This window comes from Caloenas nicobarica, chromosome 2 (genome assembly GCF_036013445.1).
Source record: "Caloenas nicobarica isolate bCalNic1 chromosome 2, bCalNic1.hap1, whole genome shotgun sequence".
NCBI lineage: Eukaryota > Metazoa > Chordata > Aves > Columbiformes > Columbidae > Caloenas > Caloenas nicobarica.
Window position 1 is genome coordinate 48,293,609 of NC_088246.1, and position 24,671 is coordinate 48,318,279.

General features: G+C 36.9%; 1 protein-coding gene across 4 annotated transcripts in view; it reads right to left on the reverse strand.

Moving 5' to 3' along the window:
• Window positions 1-24,671, reverse strand: part of ULK4 (unc-51 like kinase 4) — a 240,662-nt gene that overhangs the window by 60,338 nt on the left and 155,653 nt on the right. For all 4 annotated transcript variants that reach the window (XM_065628834.1, XM_065628835.1, XM_065628833.1 and 1 more), the window contains exons 32-33: window positions 9,065-9,231; window positions 5,331-5,429 (exon numbers count right to left, since the gene is read on the reverse strand). In XM_065628834.1, the coding sequence (XP_065484906.1) occupies window positions 5,331-5,429; window positions 9,065-9,231 (266 nt within the window). The remainder of the gene's footprint in view (window positions 1-5,330; window positions 5,430-9,064; window positions 9,232-24,671) is intronic.

The window sequence follows — 24,671 nt, forward strand, 5'->3', positions numbered from 1 at the left end:
AGAGAAAGGAAGACCCTGAATCTCTCCATCCAATATGTCTTGACATCAGATAAGCTTGCTCTTCACAGGATATCAAGCTGTCAGTGACCACCCTCCAAACCTAACCACCAGTATCACTCCAGGGTTCACAGTACTTGCCAGCCATGACATCATCCTCTTCAATGACAAATGCCAATTAAGTCCTTCATTGTCTGTCGTACTTCAGGCTCTTCTGCTCCTCTGCTTCACTTGGGTCTGTTTGAGTTTCCGTGCTATCTAGAGTTTAAGGAGCAAGTTGCTGTCATCCTGGAAAATTGCAGCGTAAAACAATAACAGCATAGGTCTTGGATGAACAGGAAAACAAGCTGAGAATAGGAAAGACCATATTTACTCTGGAGGGGAAGAGAATCATTGCCCTACAGTCTAACCAATCAATAATTAAGGTGGAAGGGGAACTCTCAGCAATGTTGCTATTTAAGTATGTCTGAATCAGCATTTTTCTCTATTAACTCTCACCATTTTGCTGTTTTGCTACTGACAAGTAGTGACTTAGATGTCAAAAGTCGCAAATTGGTAACCTGAAATTTAACAATAGCTGCCAGTCACTGTTAGTACTTCCATTAACAGTTATAAAGATTAGGTGACTGAAGAAAATTATTTTTATGAACAAAAGCAATGACTGACAACATAATATCTGTAAATACAGAAAACCAAAGAACGAAAACTCAGCTTTCAAGTAAATAGTATCTCATGTCTAATAAGAACAGCAAAGCTAGAATCATGTTGCTAGACAATGAAAATAGATGGATGATTCATCTCTTAATCAGTTGGAACAGTGTTCTGACTTTTTCTAATAGTAACAATTACATTTGATATGAAGAAATATATTTCAAGTCTTTGAAATGCATTTATAGCTCTTCATAACAGCAGCTACTGAAGTTTTTGTCCTTTCAAGGGAGGAGAAATCCATGAAGAACTAGAGTTCTAACTCTAAGAAAATATCTGCCCCTTATTATTTCATAATTACAGGAAAAGACTCTAGTGGCCTTTAATTATTTTTGCTTTATCAGCCTTAGAGAGGATTATGGATTCAGGCCTTGAGCAAGGTAGAAACATTAGTACTCCCTCTCCTTGCAGGTGTTAATATTCTGGGCTAGTATATAGCTTGAAGAAAATCCAGCACCTTAAAATAAATTACTGAACAGCTAAAGTCTGCCATTCTTTAACTCAGAAATCTAGATATATTTTTCACTTCAAAATTTTAAAATAGACTTTTGGTCAATGAAGACTGTGTATTACTTTTTCCTTAATTTTTATGGCCACGTTATAATCTTGGTAAACAGGCTCATAACATAAAATTCTACTTCTCTTCCTTTCTAGATGGAACCTGCTCTGTGTACTTTAAGGTTAATGTGGTGAAGAGCAGGACGTTTCTTGTTATTACACATGTCGATTGCTGCAGTCTGTTGTCAAAAATGCCTCCATTTCGAACTGAGTTGCAGCGTGTTCACGAATTGCAAACCATTGCAAGAAATGTGTGATCAGTTGAGCTGAAGTGGCAGTTTTCACACCGCTGGAGTTGTTACAGCATCTAATTTTAGAGCTACAATGAAACTGTGTGGATTACCCAGAGAGGACACTACTTTAGTGCATTAATGAGGTTATACACTGAGAGAGTTTATTACAGTAACAGAGAGATGTTCATTAGATCAGTAATGTGATTACAGAATGTGCTGTAAAGGATGCATCATCGGGAACTATAAGGAAGATGATTTTGCAAATATTAAACAAAATGTAAAAGCAAAACATCTTTATTAAATCTGCTAACTTTACTATGACATTCTTATCAGTAAATATGCATGGTTCTAAATGAAAAAAAAATAATATTTTGTCTTAGGGCAAAATCGTCATACTCCTACTTAATGGAAGATATTTTAAAAAACAATGTATTTTTAGTTAGTTTGACTCTAGGCTAATTGCTGAGAAACTAAATTCCCATCCTGAAATTCTTCGCTTGTGACAATATATTCTTATTTCCTCTGATGTGTTTTTGGTAAGGTTTATTTGTTTGTGTGGTGTTATGGTTTTGTTTGTTGTTTTTTAGGGTAGCTCTGTGGAAGAGAATTCTTCAAATATAATTCACAGGTAACATTTCAAATACAGTAACAACAATACATTATACAATACAGGAAATAAACAGATGTCTTTCCACTCTGACTGCAGAACTGTCTGTATTCCTAAGAAACGTGAAATAAAATTCTACAGTCTACAGGGTTATCATTCTTCTGCAGTCATTTTCCTTATTCATCAGCAAATACCTTCACAGCTCTGAAACGGAAGCCGGACACAGCTGTACAACCAGTGCAACACAGAGACAGAAAGGACCTAGAGGAGATCCTCTCATTCATCCATGTGCACTGAGGCTTCATATTTGTCCTCTTCATGTTTGCACATGATTAACTCCTCTTTCAACAGTAATATACAGAGCACAATAACCAACTGCACTAGTAATACTCTAATGAAGAGGCCTATCATCAGAAGACAAGAAAAGTTCTCTCCCAGCAGACTGGCAGGTTGCAGAAAGGACTGGAAGACCTACGCCTAGGATCTAAATCTAGGATCTACAGAGAAATGAAACTCCTTTTCATAGGTATTGGCAAGGTTTCTGAAAGCTTCTGAAAATCCACATTGAAGGGATTTCAAAAGTAAGTAAACATTAATATTTTTTTAGTAGAATGGTACATCAAAAAGTAGAAGGTATTTTATATCTTCTATAATTGCTGGAAATTTCAGTATAATAATCAAATTACATTTATATTCAAGCGGAGAAACATTACATGAAAATCTAAGTGTAATTAACTCTTGAACATAAGGCTGCCAAGCAGAAGACTAAATGCTCAATTTTGCTATTATTGATCAATTAAGGGCAGGCTGATAATGGGATTAAACACTGATTTCTCCATATTTGCAGTGTTTTCTGCATGATAGAATTTGTAATTATTTCTTCTTTCTCATTCTTAAAAACTCTGAAGTTACATTTACATGCAATCTGGGTTTCCTACACTTGCTTTGGTATGCCCTAAGTGACAGACTAAACCGTAATTACGAAAAGGAAAAACTGATTCTAAGTTTGTAACATTTTAAAGTTTAACTCAGGTTGATTTTTGAGGGATTATTAAGAGAGATAAATACGTAGAACTTGAGGAAAATAAATAAATAGACAAGTCAAGGGACAGGGAAAAATCATCTACTTGTGGGATATACATATCAATGAGGGAAAGCAATTATTCAAAGTGATATAAGAAACTATAAATGTCAAACCAGAGAAAATAATATCTTAAATATCTTAAAGTGGTGGTTTGTTCAGAATTTAAGACCTCCGCTATCTCCAGAAAAGTTCACAAAGAACTGAATGCCTCAAAAGGATTATGTAGCCACGCAGCTCAACGAATACAGAAAACTACAGTTGGCAGTTCCACAGAACTTCAGCTTATGTAGGCCTGAGTCTTTTTGAGGGGTAGGGAGCATATACATCTTGACGCCCCCACTGCACTTCACAAAGAATCTGGTCTTATTTAAAGAGATAGACACATAAAACATTTTAAACAAGTGGATCCTAAATGTTAAAATTATTATTTCATTTTTCAAACTCTTCCAACCTTAACAGGAAAAGCTTAATACACCAATGGGCAAAGAATATAAAATTTAACAAACCTAGCTGAAATAATATCCATCTATCCAGTCAAGCACATGTGTGTAAAGAACAACACATACACATTACAGGAGAAAATCTCTCACTTTTACAAAATCTTTAACAAAATTCGAAACCACAAACAAAGAAACAAAAGAAGCAGCACCAGTGGTCTTTACTCTTTAGCTGTATGTTAAAATCAGCAGATTTAAAATAAGCATTTTGAAACTATGAGAATCTATAGAAACATAGAACAAAGCAAAACCTAGTGGTAATTTGCAGCCATACATCTGAAATACAAGGGCAAGTCAGAATCTAATCAGTACTTGCTAACTATACAATTATCCTATCCTTTAATTAAAAAGCTATAAAAGACTTCCAGGTGGTACAGGCTGAGTAAAGCTTGGCCTCTAATTTTCTGTTCTTTAGAGAGTTAATGGAATTTAAATTTATGCCTAATTTCACTTTAAAGGAACTTTTGCATCTCTTCATATCTTAGTAATTATATAGTGGCTAAAAAAAATTAAGAGAAAATAAATTAAAAGAATTGATAAAGATGAAGTATTATATAGTTGAAATTCAGTCACTTTGGTTTAGGTCATTCAGTGAATGTTTCCAAAAGCCTTTGTCAATGGCTGGTTAGGATAAATTCATCAAAGGAGGACATAGCAACCAGTACAATACCAAAAATTAACAAACAAATAATCGCACTCTTCCCCAAAATAGAAGATGACAGACAGTGCTAAGATAGTAAAAAGGCCGCAGGTATTCATAGCAGAACACATCTGAAAACTTATATTCTGATGAAAAACAAAAAAACTCTGGGGCTGAAAGAGAAGACAGTGGATCTAAAATGCTTTTAAGTGAAATAACCTGGACAGGACAGTGTGACAATGCCACATGGAAATTCTCACATGCCATGTTAATGATTTTATGTTGAATAAAAGGCTGAGGCAGCCTCTAAAATCCTTGCCTGGCTCAAGAAGCATTCCTCTACTACAAGCTATTACACACAGAGCCAAGACAAACCTCTGGCACAGTACGATGGAGGTTGAGCTGATGGGATGCATCAGGGCCACAATGGAGCCCTCTGTGGAGATTCAATGCAGTTGTGACACCTCGTAAAACACTGGAACAGACTGACTTTAAACAGACAGACTGCGAAGATATTTACAGGTCACCAGGAACCACTCCCACTCTTAAATCCCTCAGGATCACGTTAAAACAAATCTAAATCCTTGAGAAAAACTCAGAAGGTTCAAAATCAACAAAATCATTTTACATCATCCCTCACTGCAAACTAAATTTACCAACTTCTCTAATGGTAGCAGTACTTGTTGTTTTCAAACTTTGAATATCATACTTTCCCTCTGCATTGATCACTAGTCCATTCTAAAGGGCTAAAATTTGCCTATAGGTAGGTATCCCAACTGAGCATCTGGAGCTTGACCCTCGTCCCACTTGTATGCTTAACACAGACTTACTCTGACATCATCACAACCTATAATTTCTTAAAAATTGTTAGAATCCTTCCTTCGTACTAGGTGGGAGCTTGTAAACAATGAAAAACTAGCAAGCAGAGTTCTAAGATATTAAATTCGGTTGAATAATTCAAACTTCAGAAACATTCCAACAGGCTTACAAACAAGCAAATTCTCACCAGCTGAATGAGCAGACTAATTAGGTCCGTCAGAGGTTTATTGATAAGCAGAAGGTCTTCAGCAGCCTGCGTGTCCCCTCCTGTGCCAGATTTCTGTGCCTTAATAAAATCAGGAAAAATAAAAAGCAACCTTGGTGACTGTTCTGTTATGAGAAACAAATTAGGTCCATTAGGTGGTCAAAGTTTGAAGGAGACTTGTACACTCTTTTCTAGTTAAGAATTCCTGGGCTCCCAATGAGCAGTTACACTCCCTGTGTCTGTAACAATAAGCACAAAGCAAAAAGGACTCATACTGTCATGCCCATTCTGCACAGGCTGAATATATTGACCTACATGACATTTCTTCAGCAAAATGGTATACGCCGTATACACAAAAGATAGCTCTAAAGCCATAAATTCTTTATGTATTTGTATTCTCTTTCAATATGACATGCCTGTTTAAACGTTAAAGTTCAACTATTTCCTTTTCATTCATCGGAAACACTTTAAAGTTCAACTCAAAACAAAAAAATCAAGGTGACTGAAAAGTTAGGATTTTCGGCACTAATGTCCAGTTTTGTCCTTCTGACTCATTTCTTATCCTCAAATATTCATAATATATTATAATAATTTAGTTTTTAAATAGCAATAGTAAAATCCTTAAGTGGCCAAATTCTGTGATATGATCTGCTACTACTTGTAATTCTTATTATTGTCATCTCCCTTCATCAAAACACACTGTCATCCTAGACAGTGCTATTTGTGACCCATCCCTGCCCCAGCACACCAGAAAGGTCTGCTTGCAAGATTTTTCATTTAACTTAACTATCTTGCAGCAGCCTTGGAGCACAACCCTATACAGTCTATCTGCTAGAGCAAAATGTAAACATTTTGTCTAAAGAACACATTTAAAAATCATTTTGTATTGTGTTTCATTTAAAGCTCAATCCTAAAACCATGATCCAAGTGTAATACTTGAGGATTTTCATTTGGTTAAGTGAGAACAGGAGCAAGTCTCCTGAGACAAGAGACACTAATGCTGAAGCTTTGCTGTTGATATTGATGAGTTGAAAGGATAATGCCTTTCTTCTGGAAATAATTTTGAAATAAAGAGATCTGAAGAGCTGTTTCTCCAGGTAATAAGACAGGTTGATATGTCCCTCACTGAGAATCACTGCAATGGCCTAGAATGCTGAAGTTCAAGAAGGGTAAAAAGACATAGTGCAGAGAAGACAAAAAAATTGGAGTGTTTATGTTAATCAAGAAAGGGAAGTAAGCCACCTTCACTTCAGCAAAATTTACAACAGCTTTTTCTGGTTAGTGCTTGAATGAGAAGAAAGATATGCTCCATCGGGAATGTTTGACTACTTTAACTTTTATATATGTAGTGTCTTTGGAAAGAGAACTAACAATACCACTAAAGGCATTATACTTTATATACTATATATAAAGGATACACACTACACCATGCTTAAACCTACATGAAGCCATTAAACAGAATCCACTTCTCAAATAGAAATTGCAAATTACTTTCAGCTACTGTGGATCACCTGTGGAACATGTGCTGATTAAACTGCTCCAAAACAGATATGCAAATTAATCTGAACTTTTGTACTATTTCCATTAAAACACAAGTACTTGGACCACAGAGAGCAAACTCTTGCTCAGCTTCTGTGTAGAAAGTGGATATAGTTATCAGCACCATTCAGCATAGAATTCTGAAATGCAAAGGAAAAGTGGTGTCATGTTTTGCCTGTGCAGCTGGATAAGGTTATAACTTTACATATAAAAAGCTTAAACAAAAAGGATTCAAGTGGAGGTGGTACCATCTGTAAAAGTCAACTTAAGCCTCAAAAATTGATAATATGAGAAAATTTGATTCTCTATTGCAAGTTCTGTTTTAGAAGGTATCTTATTCGGAAGGTCCTTACAAAAACATTCCGAGAATATTTGTTATCAATACATTGCTGCATCTAGGGCCACTTGGACAGTGGAATATTATGTAGATGAACGGTAAATAGTGGTCACCAACTAATGGTCATCATTCGATAGGGCACATGTATTGAGAAAGCTACAGAACCCACAGGGGCCCTGTGACAAATATTGTCAAGTACGTGAAGGCAAATAACACCAATGTAAAATCAGTTTTATAGGGATAGAGGGCAGAGCTATGTTTCAAAATTCAGTTTTGCAGCTGCCTCTTTTTACTCATTAGCCTTCCAGAGCAAAGCAGATTACTTTGACTAGAGATGGACAAAACTGGAGTTGGAGTTTTAATGCGTCAATCAACTGCTGTAATTAATGTAAAGGCAGAATAGAAATTGGCTTTGAATGTATAGATTTAATTTTGTATCTAAATAAAAAGCATCAGTTGAACTAATAATACCAATCCATGTGAGAGATCCTCTCTCTTCATATGTGCCCTCCCTCACCACTGTTGCATGGAGCATAAGTACAGAATTTAGCTCTCTGTGATTACATGGAGTGCTGCCAACAATATGACAATCAATTAGCCTACAAAATTTGAAATGCATTATAAAACCTGCTATTAGAGGACTCGAAAAAGACAAGGTATCGTACCATTAGTTCTAAATTAAGTTTCTTCTAAAAATAAAAAAAAAAAAAAAACACACAAAAACCTCAACACTTCTTGCTGAAGTATCTGCTTGAAATATCAAACACAATTAATTACGTAAATTCCTATAGAAAAAAGAGCTCAAATTTCAACATCCACTTCATACAGTAAAAAAAACCACCAAACCATACACACACACAAAAAACCCCAACCAACCAAAATTTTAAAAAATAAATAATAATAATAATAATAAACCAACAACAACCAAACAAAAAAGCACACCTCTATAAAAAGCCCACAGAGGACCTTTACAGAATAAAGAATCCATACGCTGAAATTCAATACAACCTGGCTGCAACCTTTTGCATCTCTGTACTCCAAATATAATGGATCCAACAGGCTTCTCTGTTTTTCAGTAGATAATGCCAAAAACATCAAAAACCTGACACGAAGAGTAAGCGTTGTTGTTTACAGCCCAAATACAGGAGTTAATTCCAGTTGACTAACATTGACAGTTGAGTTAAAAACAAAGCAAATATTGCTAGCTTAATGTCATGTTTAAAAAAAAGACAAATGTTTTTTCTTGTTTTGTTTTTAAGAGAATTATGTGCAACTTCTTTGCACAGTATCTTCTTGTTCTCTGTTTTTAAGGAGGAGGAAGTCTTCACTGGAGGAGGAAATCCTACCAGCGCCATGATTTGCAGTGATCCAAACAGAAATTTGGAAGACAAATTGATCAGCATAAGAGAGGAAATATTTCTGTCAGCACTCATGCAGAGGTTACATATGCTTTTCAAGCACAGTAACCATGTGCGATTTACAATAAAAAAGATGCTGTTTTTTCCAGAGTAATCTTTTTCTTATAAAATGAATGGAAGAAAAACACTTTGAACTATCACTCAGCGTGTACTGAATTAAGCTATTTATGGAGTACAGAAACAAAGGAGTCAGCTAGGATCTGTGTTTCCAGCATATAGTGAGGCTAGTAAGGATAGTATAGCCAAGTTAGTACACGGAACAGTGATCCGCAGTAGAAAATGCATGCTCTTCTCTTTTCACCAAACCAAAAATTCAATAAAATCAGAATAGTGGGAATTTCTTTATCAGTATAACAGGAAGTTATAAGTTATCTAAACAAATTGTTTAAAATGGCGATGAACCCAGGAAATAAATTCCATACCTGTAAAGTGTGGCGCACAATGTTTGCTGTATACATCAGCATGCAGTGCAGAATGTCAAGCAAGGACAGAAGCAGCACATTTGCTGTCTTGGTGTGGCTTTTATCATCTGCCTCCAAGTACAGAGTCACAGTTTCTATTAGGAGATTACAGATGTGATGAACCAGTCCTACAAAGAAAGTGAGACCAAAAAAAAAAGAAATAGACTATCAGGAAAAGAACAATGTGGAAGGTGGCCCAGTTAAAAATAATAGATTAGCATAAAAACAAATTTCACATACATTACGAATGTTAAATTTCCTCTTTTTCTCCATTATTATAATTGCTGCCTCTTGTGTTTGCAGCAGCTCAGAGGGAGAGCTAAACTGATACAATCAAATTTGCTAACTGCATGGAAAATTATGTAAGATTCATTAAAGAGAGGCACACTTTGAATTCTGAACTTTTCTGTAGCATGCTGGTACACAACATTCCTTCACAACACCCCTGGTCACAAAAATTAAGCAATTTCTCCAGGCTGTTACAAAATGATACATCAAGGTCAGAGCCTAAAGTTTTCTTTCTTAACTGGTCTGCCAGTTACAACCTTCCCCATGTGCTTTAATTGTAGAATTGAACAGTGTTATGCTTACCATAAAATATATTCAGAAGGGCATTATAAATGAAATACTGAATACTATACCACGAATGTTATTAAGATTTGTTTGACTAGGGGTAGCAAAAAGTTTCCTAAAAATACCTTCTTCTCTTGAACCTTTTTTTTTTCAGCTTCTTTGGAATTTAATTACATCAGCTTCTAGAGCTTGCTTCATGTATCAGAAAAAATAGAATTCGTTTAAATGGAATATCAATTCATTTCAGAATCTTTCTTACTTTCCAATACAAAGTGACCAAGTCCATTATATTTGATCTTAATCTTTTTCTTTCAGAGTTTCATAAGGAACGAAAGATACCTTGTTCCTCACCAAGAACATAACTATGTTTGTAAACTATCTTCTTTTAAACTGACAATTACTCATACTGTGACTTGGGTGTATATATGTAGTAACATTATAGTAAATTAGTATATTAGCTTCTAGTCCCCGTGACTGTCAGCAATGACTGAAGTATTCCACTGATTTTACTGAAGTAAAAAGACTCCTTTTATAAGTTCTCCTTCAAAAAGTAATTCTATATATTTTTACAAACATCAGTACGAGATTAAAGCGGGACATTGTAGAATGCGATATGTAATTACACCATTCAGCTTTTGAGAATAGTCAAATCTGTGGGGCGTTGAACCATTTTTGCTTTGAAAGTTGCCCCATCAATTAACCAAACTTGCATGAAATATTTTCCTCCCATATTCATCATCCTTAATACTCTCCTCAGGGAAATTAAATACAAAAACATTCATCTAGAATACAGTTATGGGTTGGGATTATTAAGACTTGCACTCTTCTTGTATTGCACATCTTTTTGTGTTTTCTATGATTACTAGCATTATTCTTCCACAACAGTTTGATTGATGGACTATAGTTCAGGCTAAGCTTTGAATTTCCTGGGTTTTTTGTCTGTATAAACCAACCTCTCGAAATTATATCAGTCTCATCTCACACATTTAATTTCCTCCTCTTTTTTTAAAGTACAATTTCTGCTGCAGTACTGAACATTTCATACAAAAATGAGATAGCATGCAGAGATATATTTGAATGATGTCACCAATACCCACCAAGAAGAAAAAAAACAGACATAATTTTGTGTTTGGCCAACACAAAACTTGAGGTTATTCTATGCCCTTTGTCACCAGGCTAAATTAGAAGAAACCTCAGAAAACAGTCCGGTAAGAGTTGGTCCCCATCAAAGTGAGGTCTGCAAAATTGCCTGCAGAGATATGTCCAAGTACACTCTGTTTTTTCCTGTATATGACCACAAACCCCACAGCCACATCAAAATGAATGAGTCACCCCTGCTATTTCTAGATGGCTCACATATAACCCTCAAGACAGTGACTTGGAGATTAACTCTGAGAAGGCCACTTTCAGATGAAGGCATTGTATGGTCATCATCAAGACTTTTTCAGGCGGTAGTCCTCTCTGCATTTATAGCACGGAGTAGGGAATGGCTAGTAGTGAATGAAACAACAGGATCCACGACTCTGACCTGCAAATCTTTCGCTTTCAGCGTTGAAGAGAATGACTCGTTTATTCCCTTGACTGCGCCAGCCCGAGTCCCACATCTGACTCACTCTGGCTGTTCGGTGAATCGAATGCTCAACCTTCTCCCCACTCATAGAGATGTGAATAATATAATCCCCTAGACTTTATTCTCTGGAACTATTTACATTCTAAGGGCATACGTATTATCAACCCTGCCTCTGAACATCTGAAATGCACTAGAATATTTGCATTTAATTAGATACCGAAACCATCAGAACTAGTGGATTTTATATAAGCAGATACATGCTCAGAGTTATATGTACAAAGATATGCATGTTAAATTTGAAAATTTTTGGGGAAAACAAAAACAAAACCCCAACTTTTTCTGGACTTAAAATACCTTTGGAAAATTTAACACATCAAAACTTTATTATAAACACATCTAAAATAAAACACTGCTGCTAAATGTCCCCTCACACACTTGATGATTCACACAGAAATCTGTAAAATGCTTGGTTCCACAGGTTAAAAAAAAAAGACTGAACCCTTGCCAAGTAAGTTCCGGACATGCTCTTTAAAATACTTTATTGTGTCAAAAAAAAAAAAAGACATTTGGAGGCCACAACTGTAGACATGTAAATATACTCCTTGTATACACCACAAAACAAAATACACATTCTTTGCCTTCAGAAGAGAAAGTTGGAAAGCTGATACAATTTACAGTGACCATGACAAAATTCAATAGAAATTTAACAGCCTTGGCCATTGGCACTATAACCAAAGGGTAGTTATAAAGTTCAATGCTGATATGCCTCAGCATCCTAAAAACTGAATCCTACAACAGATAGACTGAAAGAACAGGACGCAATTCCAAAAAAAGGAAATTGTATTCATAATTCAGTAAATCATAATAATAACATTGTATATGGAAGTCTAAGTTTCTGAAGATACATTGAAGATTTTCTGTCAGACTTTACAAGTGACTCAAGAACCACATGCTTCTTAATTTCCAATAATGCTTAAAACAATATTTATCTTTAAAAATATATTTCTGAGACATATTTAACAGACATAAGTTTCTTATGCAGTGATTCTCAACTGTTCATTAGAAAGTGAAACAGGCTCTGATTCACAAGACACATCCCACACACCCCTGAACTTTGGAAGTGGTGCATCTAAATCTGAATTCTGTATCATAGTAGAGAGCTAAACCATATTATACCAAGGAAGACTGTTCTACTGAGAACAGCTACTTATTTTTAAGTATTCTGGTACTTCCATGCATGTTGGTAACAGTTCACTTTGTCAAGAAAAAAGTGTAAGCGACAGTTTACACAGGTTAATGTAACATATCAAAATTTCTTTTAGTTCGGCATTTCTTATTGTTTTAATAAGAAATTAATAAAAACTATGAACTTATAGATTGGTTTTGTTATGCTACTAATCTGGAAATTTCAGCAATTAAAACATGTGGGATCATCTCATTTATATAGTAGCAATAGTTACAGTTTAGACTTACTACTATACTTCACAGCATAGTAGTCATGCCTTGTATTTATTTGTAAAAGGAGGATTTTCAAAATATCGAGCCTCAGTGTTGTTCTCTGCTATTCAAATTTTGCAGAAAAATAAGGCCAAACTTGGATTTTGTATTAGAACTATGTTAATTTATAAACACAAAATTGGAATTAAACAAAGAAGCTGCTCTAACTGCAGTCCAAGATTCATAATATGCATTAAAAGGATTGTATCCAAAATTCCTAGCCACAGCTTTATAGCATTTGACAAATGTAGTGCTCACAGCAGAGTATTTCTCCTGCCCAGAGACACCACAGTGAACTGAACACGTCGCTAATAGTGCTTTATGAATGTGGACTGTGATGACTATGCTTGTGTTTTACAAATCTTTTCAGAAGATAAAAGGAGTCTTTTGGCCCGTGATACAGCTAATCGGACAGAATGTGCCATGATACCTTCTGGAATGAAAGCTGAGAGGAGATATTTTATTCTCACCTATTAGCAAGATGGATAAAGGAAAAGAAATCCTCGCTTCCAAATCATACAAAACATCAAAGGACAGCCTAGGAAGCAATCTTCTAGGCAATCCTTTCATGCCTACCAGCAATTAGAGCATTCAACAAACCTGTCTGCTTCCACCCGAAGAAAATGTTAGAGCAGGTGCACTTCTTCCGAACAATGCCACCACACAGCCAGCAGCAAAACCCTCAGCCCAGCAAAAGGTTTCTCTTTGTTCCTTTCTACACATTCTCTCTGGAGAGCTGTTTTTCCCATTTGTATCACAACTACACAACTGACTCCCAAGGGGTATTACCTAATTTATATTCACTGGACTTTTCTTCCTTCTTTTACTTACAGAGTGGACCCGCTTAGGTTTTATGATTTTTTTTTTTTTTTTAATGACTCAATAACATATTGGGAGCTAGAAATGATGCCAGCAGATTAACTAGAAAACATATTCCATAATATTTTTAATGTTAATGATAAAACTCAAAAATATTGCCAAGAAACAACACAGGAGTGTAGTCTGATAGATTCTTTTGCACAATAATTAGCTCCTCAGTACATCAGCACATAAAATAATCCATCATGTCACAAAGATTCTTCGTAAAACATTATTTACCTACATAAACCTGGGATTTCATTTACATTTGTTGCATCACAGCCCTGCTGCTCAAGGCTTCCTCTTTTGAACAATTGAAAATAGGCAAAAAAGTCAATGGTATCTTTAGGGTAACAGTATTTTTAGAAGAGGCTCGTTGCTTTTATTGTTATTTCTGCTTATTATTTTTTACTGTTTATGTTTTAGGAACTCTTTAAACAGAAAATTAGATCAACACTGATTTCAAGATATGGTGAGTTATGAATGTCAGATTAAGTGGAAATAAAACAATAGGGCTGTTGAACATATCAACTGCATGACTGATGCCCTGAAAATTATTTTCTATTCTGATCTTAAAAGCGCATAGCATCTAAAGAAGAAAATTCTGCACATATTGGATAGTCTGTTCCTAGTGCCGGAACAGGGACTGTACATTTTGTGACCGAATAAAGAATCACTAGGTTTGAAGAACAAAAATCTCATTTGAGATTGTCACACTGCAGCGGCCAAGGCTCTCCAGAGCTTCCCTTTCTGGGAAAGGGGACGTGGCAGGTCGGGCACTCACCAACCACGTCTGAGCAGGTAGACCTGCCCTCACACACAGGAAAATGGATGTGGTAACGATTATAACAACCAGGGAAGGAAAGCCAGTTATCGCCTTTACTACAACTAGGCTGAAAGTAGACTGGAAAGTGCTGTGTTATCTTGAGTGTGGACGCCCGAGAGGAATGCAGACCTGATGTTCTCAGAGGTGAGATTTTTCTCCTTTGACTCAAAGCACGATGATAGCTCTACTTCACTTTTTCAGGACTGGCAACATTTAGTGGTTATTGGTAAAAGGCAGTTTATAGGTGGCATTTGTCACTTGTGAAGAAAGAGTGCAAAACTGGTGACACCCCAGGGAAGCATATCAAACTCTTCTCATGCCAACACAGAAATTTACTTCTAAAATTTAATCTATGGAACAAACATGTAGCTGATTAAAACCAACAGGTGTTTAGAACAGCCAACTAAAAGGTAGAAAACCAAGTGGACACTCTCTCATAAAAAGAAAAAAGTATCTGAGTGTAATAAAATACAGTAAAAATGCAACTTGAACAATTTAGGAATAATAAAATCACATATTGTTGAATAAGCTTGACTGGTCAATCCAAAAATAGTAAAATACAACAAATTATACCAACTAGGCAAGACTATGGTTGTTCCATATGAAAAGATGTGGTTAGAATGACATACACAGAAGTGGAGTATTTCTGAAAGTATAATCACCGATCCTTTGGGAGTTCCAGATTTGCTGCTGCTTTTGAAAATGAAAAAAAAGTTTCACATCTTAGAATCTCGTCAAGGTTTCTGTGACAAAATATCAACTGAATTCAAGTTTTTGTGTAAAACTGACTCAACCATACTATAATTAAGTCAGAAAAGATATCCAAGCTGTTTGAAACTAAGTTCATAGCACACATGGGTACATAGCAATGAGGTTCTGAAAGCAGGGGGATTTTGTTCTAGACAGGATTTACTGAGATGGTCCTCATTCCGAGGAGTGTAACACACTGAACATTAACAAAAACTTGTTCAACAGGGATAGAATGAAGGATCAGAAGGCAACTTTCTTCCAAAAATAATTATAAGAATATCCAAAGGCTTTTAAGTTCTATCAGAAAAAAAAATCCAAAGTTTATATGATGAGTGAATACCACATAACTATGGACTGTAATGATTTTCAGGGGATCTATTCACTGTGTTGATAAGACATTAATAGTGTCTTATTTCAGGCATCAAGTTTGATTTGTTTGGATACCATGCTGTTGGCATCACAGCCTCTGGAAATGCTATCTGCTTCTTAGCTTCTGTAAGTAACTGAGAATAATTGGACACTTACTACAAAAAGATAAAAACATAACCGAAAGGTAGGATCCATTGAAGATGCACACACAAACTTTATATGCTCATATTAGTCGGCTTGTGGGACTGGACATAAAATAAACATTTATTTTAAAATTATGTATTCAAATTAAACTTTTGCTCTCCAGAGATTAAATTTAGTACCTAACAGAGTCATAAGATGTGCAGCCAGTTCTGCCAATAATGCATATGTTATGTACATCACAAATAGGCTGCTTTTTTGTTAATTGGGGAGCATAAAGCCCTTGATGCATGTAAAATCAAGTTCTGTCATCTCAAGAGGTAATGACAATACAACAAAGCACAATAATAAGGCTGCCTGACAGACATTAATTTTCTAAACAACTCTGCTCACTGCAAACACTACTTCTTCCCAGGTGTTTGCTAGAGATCAGTTGTTGGAGGTTATTACCCCTATAATTGTGTGTGAGACAGAGAGAAGCTGTGAGTACACACTAGTCTCCTCCAACAAGCCACGTCAGGCTGCTTTAAACTGTCCAAACATTAACCCATCTGGTGAAGGGCCTGGAGCACAAGTCTTATGAAGAACGGTTGAGGGAACTGGGGCTGTTCAGCCTGGAGAAAGGAGGCTGAGGGGAGACCTTATTGCTGTCTACAGCTACCTGAAAGGAGATTGTAGCATGGAGGGTGTTGGTCTCTTCTCCCAAGTAGCAAGTGATAGGACAAGAGGAAATGGCCTCAAGTTGTGCCAGGGGAAGTTTAGATTGCATATTAAGAAAAAATTCTTCAGGGAAAGGGTTGTCAGGCATTGGAACAGGCTGCCCAGGGCAGTGGTGGAGTCACCATCCCTGGAGGTGTTTAAAAGGTGTTTAAATGAGGTTCTTAGGGACACGGTTTAGTGCTAGGGTTAGTTTAGGTTATGGTTGGACTCAATGATCCCGAAGGTCTCTTCCAACCGAAATGATTCTATGATCTTGCTTGAAACAGATGCACGTGCTCAAATGACTCTTCTAGCTGGAAGACCTGGGGAGGGATGGAGGTGGAGGGTGTTTTGAAAAGATGGGGTCAAAAATTGGCATAGAGTTTCAACTGGGTTCATCTTCTTGAAACACCCTGTACAGGGATTTCATGGGGTATACATTTCAAATACTTCTGACCCCAACTGTGCATATATTAAACACCTAACTCACATTCTTTTCATATGGATTTAAGCACTTTTCTTGATATAGTCTTTCAATATGTCAGTTATACAGCACTTGCAAGTACAACCTTCCATCACAAAAAAAAAACCCAAAAAACCCCCACAACTGTAATAACATAAAATTACACTGCCTGGATTGACTGTTATTGCTGTTAAGTAAACTTTATAGTACCTTTTCAGCTAGATATTTTCCCTCATACGTCAGAGATACATTAGAGATAGCAGTCCATTTTATAAAGTGCAGTAATTGTACAACATGCTATACTTCAAGTCAGATCCTGATACACCCTATTTCATCCCTTTACAAGGTGTCAACAAAAAATCTCCTGGTTTTGTCAGACAGAAGATAGATGATGATTAGGAGATTTTCCAAATATCAGGTTTTAATGATCTGCATGAGAAACAAGAACATCTAATAGGACACCTTACTCTTTGAGGGGCAACAGCCATTAAAACCTCCTTTAAAACTAGCCTGAGATATTAGCGGTTGTTGCTTCACAGCTACATGGAAGAAATTCTGTTGGTGTGTTGTGAATTAATATGTAGTATTTGCTTTTCAGAAAAACAAAGGCTGCATAAAGTCCTCAAGTTAACAGCAAAAACTAGACAAAGTTCTTAAAACCTGTTACTTTTGTTACATTAGGAATTCTTTGCATTCAACATGATTCAGAAGCAGTAAAGATTCAATAAATACTTTTGACTTACTGGTCTGCAAGATCAAGCCTGCAAAAATTACCATGTGATAAAATACAGGGGGAATTTATATCCTGACCTTAATATAGAACTAGAAATTCTTCTAAAGAGATTGCTATTTTAATAATAGACTTTCTGTCACACAAGATTAAACCCTGTTTATCTACTTCAAATTTCTTAACGTGCTCTGCTTTAGCATCAACTTTCCCTTCTACCAAAATCCTTGAGAGACCATACTTAAACTTTGAGAGCTGCTTTTTGACAAAACCTGTACAGACCAGATATGAACAGCCTCAGAATGCAGATACAGCCTGAAACTGTTGTCACAAATTGACAGTATTCAACAGCTTTAAACAACGTTACCAGCACTGATTGCTCTAGCTAGGCCTTCAAGAGTCCCTGGACTGAGAGTGATAAGGACCAATGAACCTTGGCTTCAGAAAATTCTCTGAAGTTTTCAGTTTTAAATTGCTGAACTAAACCACAGTTGACTACTGTTCCCACAAATATTCAGCAAAGAATAAGGGTAAAAACTCTATAGACTTCCCTACTGAAAAGTCACGCTCTGTAAGAAGATTTACTATTTATTTCTACTCCTCTTGGTCTATTTGCATCAGCCTTCCATAGGATGAAAACTTACAGAGTACAAATACTTGGAGTTTCAAGTGACAGTCTTTTACAAGCATTATAACTAGACCACAGCACAAAAGCAAAGACTAGAGTATCGACTAAGTGGAATTTGCTGCTGGTTATTACAGAAAAACAGAATCTAGGCCACAGTTCCCTGTAATGTCCTGCATTATTCATCAATTCAGTTTACAACAGACATGAAAGCTGACAACTAGTAATTGCAACTGTCGAAGGTGGCCTTGGTGTATTTAAACTTAAATGATCAAAGGTCTTAAACAGAAATCAGGATGTTACATGGTAGTAAATCTGGTTTTGTAGATATGACCAGATTAAATTCTGTAGCCTTAAACCTACTCTGCTAGGTCAACTGCTTTCCAAATAAGCGTTAGGATAACTCTGACCAGCAGACTCTCTTTCTAATTTGCTATTATCTGGCTATACCAATAATGCCACTTCTGATTAAATCTCTAAAATCTAACTACAGACTTTTCACCTCAGATGTTACTATCCTTAAGTGGCTCGGGCATATGTTTTGTTTTGTTTGCATGGATACTTGTTCTACTTCGACCTATCCATGATTTTCAACCTTACCACCAGGATCTTTGAGCTGGAAACCCATCATAATGTGATCATGCTGTCCCCTTAGGCTGTACCAAAAGTGCCTTACCTAGTACTCATCATTAGTACAACCTAGACCAACAGAGTCTTGATTTGCTCTCAGCACCACAACCTGACCTCAGCTATCTTGGCTTCAACCAACCGCACTGAGCTAAGTCAGCTGGTGCCACAGCCCAGTTTATTTAACCAAGAGGCAGGCCTGGCTCTGAAAGATCTATAAGCCTTTGCGTGTTTTACTACTGTATTCCACACCTTGTCTCCCCTGTCTCAACAGGACCCACACAACAGGAACATGGGCCTACCGACACTGGATTGTGGACAGTCTGTACATTTTCTGTGCAGGTACCTGTTGCTGGGAGGAGCAGAGCCTGTGTATGTGGTAACAGGTTCTAGTACCTGTACTGGTTTTGGCTAGGAAAGAGTTAAATTTCTTCATGGTAGCTTGTATGGGGCTATGTTTTGGATTTGTGCTGAAAATAGTGTTGATAGCACACTGATGTTTTAATTAGTTCTGAGCAGTGCTTACACAGCAGCAGGGTCTTTCCTGCTTCTCAGGCTGCACTACTAGCAAGCAGGTTGGAAGTGCACAAGAAGCTGGGAGGGGACACAGCCAGGACAGCTGACCCCAACTGACCAAAAGGATATTCCACACCATATGACATCATGCTCAGCAATAAAACTGGAGGAGAGGTTGGCAGGGGGGCTGCTCCTGGACTGGCTGGGCATTGGTCAGTTGGCGGTGAACAATTTGTTTTCATTTGCGTCACTTGTCCTTAGGTTTTATTTTCCTCTTTGTTTTTCTTTCTTTTTTCCATACTTTTTTAAAAAAAAAATCTTATTTTTATCTCTTCTTAATTATTAAACTAGTTTTATCTCAACCCACCAGTTTCTTTCTCACTCTTACTCTTTCGATTCTCCTCCCATCCCACCAGTGTGGGGGAGAGTAAGCGACCAGCTGTGATGTACTCAGTTGCCAGCCAGGGTTAAACCACAACAGTGCCTTTTCATTTTTCTCTACCATATCTGCTCTTCTGGGCACAGGTGTCTATCAGGCATTAATGTACTATGAGGGACTCAGTAACTTTATCAACTTGCTCCAACACAGGGAGCCTCCAACCACCCCATCCCAGGGTGTGCTTCGTGTGTCACTCCTTATTTGCCTTGGCCACTACCACTATGTACCTACATTTCTCCTCCAGCCTGCTTATGCCCAGATCACTGATTCTAGAAAGCAAATTCAGGCAAAGAAGTTCAATAAAGATACACACAGGGGTGGGGGAAAAAGGGGGAGCTTGCAATGCAGGGCTCATATTCCTTTGTTTCTCCTCCATGTTACCTCAAGTGAAGGGACAAACATCAAAGATGATAAAATTTAATGGTAGTTTGAAACAATGAAGTAATATCCCCAAGTATTTTCTAAAATAACATGCTCTGCAACAGATTCAACACAGGTCACTGCTTCCATCTAGGATTCGGGATTCCAACAGATATCCTACAGAATGGTGGCACCAGGGCATATTTGATAGGGCGTCCCTCTGTTTATGTGGAGAAAGACTTTTCCTGGTTCAGAGAGAAAGCCAGTATGTCAAACAGCTTTAGGGATGTCCATAAGTTTCAGTATAGGAGCGCATACTTTTCCAGATGGAACCAATATTCAGTTGCTACCTGTAAATAGATGAGGGGTCTGCTCAAAATTTTGGTTCTGCTCTGCTTGAACTAGGCTTGTCCTTTGCCTTTGTTCATCAGTGTTTTCAGGAAGAGAGAGCTGACTAGGCTTAATGAAGATTGTGCTTCAAGGGAGGGGGTACTTTGGAAGCAGGCTATAAAAAGCAAAGTCTGAATCTATGCCAAGTAAAAGCAGCTCTGATGGGAAGACTGGAGAAATTAAGATCTGTGAAACTGGACTGTCAACAAATTATGCAAGAAGTGGAGAAAAGCTGCAAGAAGTAGACACCAGAAGTGAGAGATGTACACAATTAAGTTTTCAAGACAGGCAATTTCATGGCAAGTAGAGGTCAAACATTTTGCATACAGTCTGGGAGACTGGGTGTCACAGGCAGCACCAACATTGGCCAGCTTGATGGAACTGAACTAGGAGGTTACTGCCAAGAGCGGTCATTTACTGCCTTCTGGACGTGTTACTACTGCTGGTGACAAGCGTGACCATATGTGCACCTTTCATGAACACAGGTTTTCTTGCAGGGGGCCAGGCAGAGCCCCCAGTCAGTTCTTGCACTAGGTACAGGCTATCTCTGTATCCAGGTTGATCCCATAATGCACAGACTCAGTCTGAGTGACTGCCTGACCCCTGTCACCCCCGCTAAACATGCCTTGATAATCTGCTCCTTTGTGTATTGTGTGTCTGCCTTTTCCTTACCTTGCTAATGACTTTTTCTCACAGCAGACAAAATACTGCCACTAAATTAATCTTCTTGAGTTGCTGTTTGAACCACACACTCTCCGAACTCAACAACATTCAATGTAATTTCTGAAGAAAATGCATAGTAAGTAACAGTTTGAGCATGTTTTTCTTGTAAGATAAATAATGACATAAACTCACACTTCACATCATTCTGGGTTGGTTGGTGGCATCAAAATATACAATATCTGTCTGTGTTTGAAAAGGACACAGCTAGTTTATTCAGCAAGAATGTGTGTTGAAAAGACTGATGAGCCATCATGAAGAATTTTACTGTTTTTTCCGTCTTCATATAAGTCATATTTCATGGCTGTATCATTGGCTAAAAAGCTGTATGTCACATTCTGGGCATGTTAGCTGGGAAATATGATCTTTTAAAAGTGTGAATAAATCCATTAACAATACTTTGCTGGATTTTTGCCAAGTCTCGCTGGAATGTGAGTGAGAGGTTTTTTGAGTAAGCAATCTGCAATTTGATAAGCAAAGAAATAATGGCCATCAGGAGGACAAGGGGCAATTGGTACAAACTGGAACACAGGAGGTTCCACTTAAGTATGAGGAGAAACTTCTTTTCAGTGAGGGTGCCAGAGCACTGGAACAGGCTGCCCAGGGAGGTTGTGGAGTCTCCTTCTCTGGAGACATTCAAAACCCACCTGGACGCCTTCCTGTGTAACCTCATCTGGATGTTCCTGCTCCGGCAGGGGGATTGGACTAGATGATCTTTTGAGGTCCCTTCCAATCCCTGACATTCTGTGATTCCGTGAAAGATAAGACAAGCTGCAACTAAATGGATGCACATGAACAAGAAGTTTCCACCTTTTTTTCCCTATTTCTCCAAAAAGTGGGTGGTAATGGTGAAAAAAAAAAAAAAAATCTTTCCAGTTTTACAATCTCCTAAAAGATAGAAAAGAGCTTTAGACTTTATAAAGATATCCTATTTTTTCCCCTATTCTTCTTAAAAATTCAAAGAGAATCACATATCTTTTTCCTCAACAAAAAAAGAAGGAACAGCTAGCTGATGCAGTTTCTTCTAACAATGTGGAGACATCTATGGAAACCTTTAAATCCTATTTAGGAAACAAAAATACCCCAACGTTTAGCAAACTAGAGTCTTTTAAAATAAAAAGTTACACTGATCTGCTTAAAAGTCAGATCCCTAATCCACCACATATGCTTGAATACAGGTCTTTCCTGACACGCTTGTCATCATAAACCTCTCTTACCTAAATATAATCTTGGTCCAATTAGAAAAAAGATTAAGCTAAAATAAGACAAAGTATATTTTTTTAAAGGGTGGAGAGACAAGTTTTTACAACATTTATTAAAGGTATTTAAAAAAACAAACAAACAAACAAACAAATGGTATCACCAGATGACCATCTACAATTTTGTCAGAGCAGCTTAAACAACTCCTGTCCCTCTGCTGGAGGTTTCAACTGCACATCAATCATGTTCCCCCAGCTGCTGACTTTGAAAAACTGACTATATGCAGATATTATCATACAATGTAAATATTCATGGATACAAACACACACATAATTATTTACCATATCAAATCTACAAGGCATTGATCCAATGTTGTAGGAAAAACCTACTACTTAAGGAGTGGTAACTTGCCAACATAATGAGAACACAAACACTCACATGAATGTATACTGACTTAAGATGGTGGGAAATCCATGTGCATACATGGATCTATGGCTTTAGACTTTGAAGGAATTCTACTGATAGAAATTAATTCTTAAATATTAAGTGCACATAAAAATATAACTTACAGTGTTTGGAAAAACTAAGCTAAACAGTATTATAAAATTAGATCCTGAGTAGCAAAAGAAAAGCTGGTCATAAACAGATAAACACATTTGTTCAGTCCAGAGTTTTCCTGAGAATAATTTAGAAGAGGAAAACTTCTGGCTGTCTGAGAGCTATGACAACTATTGAAAACATCTAAAATAAAACAAACAAATGAAACCACCAAAACCAAACAAACAAAACCACAAACACACACATTCTTTAAACCAGTGAAAAACCTCAGATTTCATTTATCTGTTCACTACATAGATCTAGTCCTGCCAAAATTGGTACTTGTTTTTTAGCAATTGACAAAATGAACTTCTTTCAGTAGGATTGAGTAAGTGCATCTGAAGACCATTACTCCTATGACTGAGTAATGATTGATGTAGTTTAATTTTGTGTATGGTACTTTGTACCTTTGCAACTTTACACTTACCTCAAATTGGCAGTGACACATTGCTTTCATACTGACGCTGTTCTAAGAGCTAGAATAGAAAATACTTGAAAGCTCTATAACCTATGGCATAAAATCTGGTCTCTCTTCAAATATATAGTTACATTTTAAATTTCATCCTTTAATATAATCTTTTAGCTTACTGATTACATCTGACAAGCTACACAGGGACATCATCATAATTAGATATTAATTTATTATCTGTAACAACTTAAATAGTTTATGTCATCAATAGTTAACTTGTAGCTAATATGATAGCTACACTTTTACCTACTCATTTTCTCTCAAACTGAACAAATCCACTAGTCCTAACATATGATTTGGGCTGCACTTCAGGGGAGTAGTGGCAGCATAACGTCTAATGATAACACTTAAACTAGACTGCAGGAAAAGCACCACCTAGAACGAATGCAAAGGCAACAATCTCTAGAGTGGAGGAAACCCTATCATTTTTATGGATAAGCGGGTGAAAAGGAGCATGAGGCTTTGCAGATTTCTTCCTTTTTCCCAGTCCTGAGTTTGTCATGAGGAAACCTTCAGATACCCATATCCTCTTATATTTTAACATAAAAATTTCATTTTTCAAATGAGTTTTCTGCTTCCAAACATTATCAGTCAGTGTGATTGCTCAGCCAAAACCTTAAGTCTTAGTTTTGTCTAGGAATTGAATAAGCATAAAAAAGTCTATTATGGTTGGCATATTAGAAATCTAAAGACAGTCTAAGTTTTGAAATTACTATATTTATTGAACTAAATTCCCACCATTAAACTAAGCTGATCAGTTATACCATCAGACTTCTGCATAGGGCCTCTCAGACTAGGATATCATGGAATGAAAATATTTTGAACATTTTTTTATTACACCTTTCTCTTCCATTCACTATGTGTTAAAATGAGATACCTTAGGTAGTTTACTCAGGCAGCTATACTGCGAGATGATCTGCTTGGCTGGCCACAGGGGTGGTAGGAGGAAGCCTTCTCCAGCCACAGAAAAGGCCAGTCCTCTTTCACCGTACAAGATGTAACAACCTGCTGAGCCTTTATGAACTTATTTTATCCTTTGAAGTCTTTGCAAGCGTGCTGTGACATTTCGCGCCTTATGGGTACTGCTCTCAACAACAACAGGTTTGGTTCTGCTTGAATGGCATAACTGCTTCTCACAGCAATTACTGTTCC